Source organism: Myxine glutinosa, chromosome 2, assembly GCF_964187855.1.
Source record: "Myxine glutinosa chromosome 2, kmMyxGlut1.1, whole genome shotgun sequence".
NCBI lineage: Eukaryota > Metazoa > Chordata > Myxini > Myxiniformes > Myxinidae > Myxine > Myxine glutinosa.
The window spans coordinates 107,933,838-107,940,750 of record NC_136262.1 but is presented as its reverse complement, the minus strand read 5'-3'; the positions used below and the strand labels follow the sequence as shown (position 1 = coordinate 107,940,750).

At 43.8% G+C, this 6,913-nt stretch overlaps 1 protein-coding gene across 1 annotated transcript; it reads left to right on the top strand.

The window, feature by feature from the left end:
• The first annotated feature begins 4,668 nt into the window (after positions 1–4,668).
• LOC137422314 (putative CENPB DNA-binding domain-containing protein 1) lies at positions 4,669–5,115 on the top strand. The gene has a single exon (XM_068109066.2). It carries the CDS (start codon positions 4,669–4,671, stop codon positions 5,113–5,115), a length of 447 nt encoding a protein of 148 aa, XP_067965167.2.
• The last annotated feature ends 1,798 nt before the right edge of the window (positions 5,116–6,913 follow it).

The following is a 6,913-nucleotide window of genomic DNA, read 5'->3' as shown; positions in this document are numbered from 1 at the left end:
TCTCCTGGATGAACTGGAGAAACTTTGCATATGAGCCCAGTGCTGGCTCAGTCACTAGTGCACCTTGGGGATCCTGGCACTGAATGCAAAGTGTGAAATCAGTTTCTTTCTTGGTTTTCTTGCTTTTTGGCTCCATCATAGCTCAGGGTCACGAATCTGGAACATACAAATAACAAATAACAATTAAGATAGATGTGCATTAAGTTAGATTTTGGACACTGGTTCGGCTGTGCCATAAAAACCTATTTTTATCCCTTGTAGGTTATTAAAGAAGGTTTCATTCAATTCTCTATCCCCAAAAATGTACAACTGGACACCAGAATCGAAACTCTAGGTCATTTAGAAGCCAAGATAATGGAATTTTACGTTTTCGACATCCGCCATTTTGAAAATCCAAAATGGCCGCCATAAAGAACTTGAAACAATTGGAGACATATTTTTTCTAGAACTTATATCATCCCTAAAGACAGCCCAACCAGTGTCCAAAAATTAACAAGCAATTTCACCGGGCATTTCAATCTGCTACATTGGCCCCCCCACTATTATGAGAATATGTAGAAAACTAATTCATAAGTGGGTCAAAATGTCAAAGGGCAAAAGTTACAGGAAGTACAAATAGGCCATATCAGCCCATCCGCTGCACGTCAGCATGAGACGGCCGGTTTTTTATTATCATTATTATTATTTCATCGCTTCTGTGCTTCTTTAATTTGTCCGCTTGCATTTTGAAATGCTTTCTGGTTTACCATTTGAGCTTTTGTCATTACATTTTCAACAAATCTTCATTATGAGACTACGGAGACGACTAATTAATCATATTTACATTTTTAAAAATTCTTCTTTTCATCAAGTTTAGTTTGCGTACAAAGCGGACACAGACGAGCATTGCATTCTGAGATGCTTTCTGTGTCTGTTTCTTTTTTCTTTGTCATTTTGCCATTTGTCAGTCTGTTTCTGTCACACTGCTTGCCAAATCATGCTTGAACGTCTTTGCTTGTTTATCTCTGTTTATATTCTTCATAACTTTGCGCAAAGGCAATGAAATAAACATTTTGCTTGTTAGGCCTCTCTGCCAGTTTCCATGCATCCTTCCTTGTGTCTCATTTCTCAAATTATTCAAGCCTTTTACAAACACCAGCTGAAAATGAAATCATCTCAAAAGTAAAGCAAGATGTAATAAATTCAACAAATCCATGCATATTATTCATGTAATAAATTAAGGCCTAATCCATAAGGTGCAATCTGAAACTACTGACACAGGATTATCTTCCCCATCAATTGCCATGTGAACAGATTCCCAGTACAGGTCTGAAAGAAAAGTTGATTTAAAGCGAATCCAAGCTGAAATTTAAATAATTTTAAAAGTAAACCAAAAGGGGAAGATAATTTCATAAAAGAGATGCCTGCAGTGCATTATAAAGGGTTTATGATCAAATCCTTATCTGTCCATAGCATTTGGATTGTATTAAACAGCAGGTGATCCATATTAATGAGTCGCCATATAAGGTGTGGTTTAATGAATGAACTTATCTATCTTATATGTCGTCAACTTAATCTTTATACTGAAATCAAATCATTATTAAAAAACATTTTAAAAATTCGGATCATGGGAGTTCCGAGGGGGTGGCACCCCCCAAACTTTGGATCCCTCCTCGTCTCTTATTTACCAACCGATTGCTCTGAACCCTTTCTGGTAGACAGTAGACAGCCTTTCTACTCGATGGGCCGCAGGATCTCCAGGTCTTAGATTTTTTTTGTTTTCGTGTTATTTTTTATTTATTTTGTTTTCGTATTTTATTTTCGTATTTCGGACCTCTTAGGGTATCAGGGGGCTACCAGTGGGGTCCCCCCAAATCAGCAGTGGTCTGAACTACAACCTCAAGAGATTACCTTCAGCCCACTTAGAGATATTTATTAGGTCATCTCATCTCGATGAGATCAACTTATAAAATGGGTCGTGATGTCCATATGTCTGTCCGTCCATCCGTTAACTTTTTGCTATTTCGCTACTCCTCCATTATCACCCGGTTGATTGTTCTGAAACTTGACACATGAATACAAGACATTAGCCTGCACAATCACACAGGCTTCAATTTTTCCATTTCAGATCATGGGGGCCCTTAGGGGGAGGGGGTGTTACCCCCCAACCTTCGAATCCCTACTCGTCCCTTATTTACTAACCAATTGCTTTGAACGCGATACAATTCTTCTACTCGATGGTCCGATGCATCACCTGCAGGAGCCTCTATGGGGATCAGGGGGGCTCCCAGGATATCAGGGGGGCTCCCAGGGGATCTTCCTAAATCAGCAGAGGTCTGAACTCCAATCTCACGAGATGACCATCAGCCCACTCAGGGCTATTTATACAAGTTCATCTCTTCGAGAATCGAGATGAGATGACCTAAAAATTGTGTAACATTGCAGCGTGTGATATAGCATTTAGCCATTTATACACCACTTTAAATGTAAATCTTCAAAATATATTTTCATATCAAATGGAAAATTATAAATACGTTACATTTTCGGAAATACGTGGAAGTTGATTTTACCCCTCAAAGTTCAACACAATTTTTTTTTTTTTTTTAGGGGGGATACAGAGTCGAGGCTCGTGAAAGAGCTAAGCAATATATTGATTGTATATAAAGAGCAATATATTGATTATAATGAGGATTTGGAAATCGATTTTAGTAGTGTGGAAAATTGCATTAAACCAACTGCGGTTAAATCGCTGTGTTCTGTGTTGGAAGGTGTCTGTGTGTGTTTGTGTGTTTGTGTGTGTGTGTGTGTGTGTGTGTGTGTGTGTGTGTGTGTGTGTGTGTGTGTGTGTGTGTGTGTATGTGTGTATTTGTGGTCAAAAACATTTGAAACTTTAATAGAAATTGAAACATGGTTCATTGTCAAGTACTCCCATTGGTGAATACTAGGGCATTGCCCGTACTATATCTATATCTAAAATTATATCCCCCCCCTCTATTTACATGAAATGGTTTGGTCCAAAGCGAACGGCTTCCGGAGTTTGGTAAAGAAATCGCCATCGCGTGCACAAACGCGCAGGAAAGCGAATGAATCGCAAATTCGTTTTTATTAGTTTTAAAACTTTATTAAAACATAGTTTAACGCCAACATAGTTTGCAAACGTGAAATAAATGAATACGCTCTCAAATGTGCCATCCGAGGCAGAGTGTGTCCGCCACGTTCGGCACACGCGATAGTTCGCTGCTCTCTGATTGGTTGAATCGTTTTTTGGACATAGCTCGGTAAGTAATTGTCCGATTAATATGAAACCTTGAAAAGGCACATCCTCGGGTCCCCAGCAATATACCTGGCAAGTTAAAAGTATATCGGACCCGTGGTTGTCGAGAAACAGCGGTCACAGACAAACGTACAAACGTACAGAGATTACTGGAATTATAGATAGACTAGGGCATGCCCGTACTATATATATGCCCGTACTATATATCTATCTAAAATTATATCCCCCCCCTCTATTTACATGAAATGGTTTGGTCCATTCGCAACGCCAAAGCGAACGGCGAACGGCTTGCGAGTACAGTGACAATCCCCCCCCCCTCTATTTACATGAAATGGTTTCGTCCATTCGCAACGACCACAGAACCCCCCCCCCTCTATTTACATGGAATGGTTTGGTCCATTCGCAACGCCGGCACACGCGATCGTTCGCTGCTCTCTGATTGGTTGAATCGTTTTTTGGACATAGCTCGGTAAGTAATTGTCCGATTAATATGAAACCTTGAAAAGGCACATCCTCGGGTCCCCAGCAATATACCTGGCAAGTTAAAAGTATATCGGACCCGTGGTTGTCGAGAAACAGCGGTCACAGACAAACGTACAGACAGAGATTACTGGAATTATAGATAGATGATATGTTAATGATGATGTCATCGGTGCCTTCATTATGACGTAATAATTCAACAAGACAACACTTGATCTGATCAGTATTAATTATTTTCTCTCTGCAACTGTTGCTCCGATGGAAAAGGAATTTTCACCATTAAATTGCCTCCTCCTGTGCATATTTAACGATAATTATGACGTCATAGGTCATGTGGTACAGGCGCCATCTTGGAAAATATAAAAATACATATTTTAGCCTCACTCAAAGCGAGCTTTGCAGGATGTCCCACCAGCTTCTCAATACGACATCCCCCGCAAGTTACTGTACAGAATGAAAACACTTCATCGTATCTACCACATGACCTACTTTGACATTCGCGGCTGTGTGCTTCCTGTTTTAATGGCTTTCGTGGCCACATAAAATACATGTTTTAGCCGTATTACAAGCGAGCTTTGCGGGACGTCTCACCAACTGCGTAAACACGTCATCCCCGCGAGTTATACAATGAAAACGCTTCATAGCATTTATTACTGTAATTGGTTACAGCTCAATGAGCCATCGTCCAATAACATCCCCCACAAGCAATGGGCAGACAACTCACCCCCCTCCCCCCCCCCCCCCCCCCCACCGCAGCTACCCACAATTCCTGCATGCATGCATATACCCACTGTGTCCTGGGTCTCAATCATTCTTCTCATCCCATTGCTTTGACCTGCGTTTTTGCCTCTCGCTCTGCTCATCATTCAATCATGGCTCCCAAGCGCAAGCCCAGTGCCGGAGATGCATCGACTACCAAGAGGCAGAAGAAAGTGATGACCCTCAGCAACACATTGAAGCTGCTCAACCGGCTTTCGAAAGGAGAGAGTGCTGCCTCTGTGGGCAGGCAATACAACATCAACGAATCCAGCGTTTGCTACATATGGAAGAACGAGAAGGCGATTCGTGAAAGTGTTGCCGCGAGCGCTGTATCGAGTACAAAGGTGGTCACCTATGTCCGGGATGTCTACATAGAAAGGATGGAGAAGGCTTTCAGCATATGGATCGAGGATAACACGTCGGAGAGTATGGCTTTGAGTGGACCTCTTATTCGCGCAAAGGCGAAATGTATTTACAATCATCTGTCTGGCACTGGTTGTACCAGCACAAGTGATGCGCCAAGCGATTATGGTACAAGCAGCACCAGTTCATTCACTGCAAGCAGAGGATGGTTCCATCATTTCAAGGAGCGGCACTGTCTCAAAAGTGTGAAGCTCTCATGAGAGCATGCCTCCGTGGACCACGATGGCAAAAACGTTCCCTGCTCCAGTGCTCAATCAGCGAGGCTGATTGAAGAGAAGGGATACCTCCCAGAACATGTCGTGAATGCTGATGAAACCGGGTTCTTCTGGAAAAGATGCCCATGAGAACTTTCATTTCGAAGTGTGAGGAGATAGCTTTGGGGGCTCAAGGCTGCCAAGGACTGGGTATCTCTTCTCATCTGTGCAAACGCAAAAGGGGACCTCAGGCTGAAACCCATGATGTTGCACCGTTCCCTAAACCCACGTGGTCTGAAGGGCAAGAACAAGCAAACTCTGCCCATGTTTGGAGGTACAATAGGAAAGCCTGCGTGATGGCAGCAACCTTCCTGGACTAGTTCCATAACTGTTTCGTCCCCTCAGGTGGAGATGTACATTTTTTTTATATATATTTTTGTATACTGAATCGAGGCTCGTGAAAGAGCGAACATTTATTTCACAAACAAATCAACCAGACAAACAAAACACACAAAAAGAGGGAACGGAAGACAAGATGGGGAGAGAAGGGGAAGCACACAAACATAACATTTGAGAGCAGGGAGACGTGTGGGAGGGAGAGGGCCTGGGGGGAGGAGGCGCGGGAAGGGGGGGGGGGGGGAGGGAGAAGTATAAAACACAAGGACACCAAGGACCTTCCGGACAGAAGTTGGTACTTCAAAAAAGTGGATTTGGGGTGAAATTAGCAGGGGTAGAAAAGATCAAGGTTTTGGATGGGGGAAGATAAGAGATGGTGGTGAACAGCTGTTTTAAAGACCTGGAGGGTGGAGTGGGATTGAAGAGAGTGAGCGAGTTTGTTCCAGAGGCGGGAGAAAAGAGGAATGAAGGAGTGAAGGTGAGCAGAGAGTCTTGATTTTGACAGTTTAACCATAAGAGGGTTGCAGGCAGATCTTGTGCGACCTGTAGGAATATTTGGGGGACAGAGCCCAGAGAGAGCTGGGGGGGGGGGGGGGCAAGGCCAGAAAGGAGTCGGTAGAAGACGGAAAGACCACCAACCTGCCTACGGTGAGTGAGTGAAAGGCCCTTGGAGTTCGCTTCATCGCGAGAGATTCCAATGATTCTGAACGCTTTGGTTTCAACAGCGTGAAGATGAGCTAGGTGTGAGGCAGGAGCACCAGCCCAGAGGGGAGAGCAGTATTACATTGAGCTGCGGATGAAAGCCTTGTATGTGGTGAGGAGCTCAGGTGTGCCAAGGAAGGACTTCGCATGACGGAGGATGCCCAGTCGGCGACTGGCTTTGGAGGCCAGATTTGAAATGTGGTTTTCCCAGGAAAGATCATGGCAGATAGTGAGACCCAAAAGCGTGAGTGACAGAACTTCTTGGAGAGGATTATTCAGAAAGTGGATGGGAGGGTTGTCCTGTCGGTCTTTTCGGAGAGACATCGTAAGAGTGTGAGATTTGTCAGGATTGAAAGACATGTTCCACTTGTTTGCCCAGTCTGTGATTTTGTCCAGGTCTGCAGAGAGAGAGGAGGCTGCAGACTGCCGATCTGAGGGATGAGGAATGGAGCGACAGAGAGTAGAGTCATCAGCAAAGAGATAGAGAGGATTTTCAAGAGAGTCAGAGAGATCATTGATGAAGACCAGAAAAAGCACAGGGCCCAGAACACTGCCTTGGGGAACTCCAGCCTGAACAGGAAGAGGACATGAGAGAAACCCATTCAGGGCCACACGTTGACTACGACTAGAGAGGAAGTCCACCAGCCATGCGTGGAGATTTCCATGGATACCAAAGAGGGGGAGAGTTTGGTGAGCAGAGCGGAGT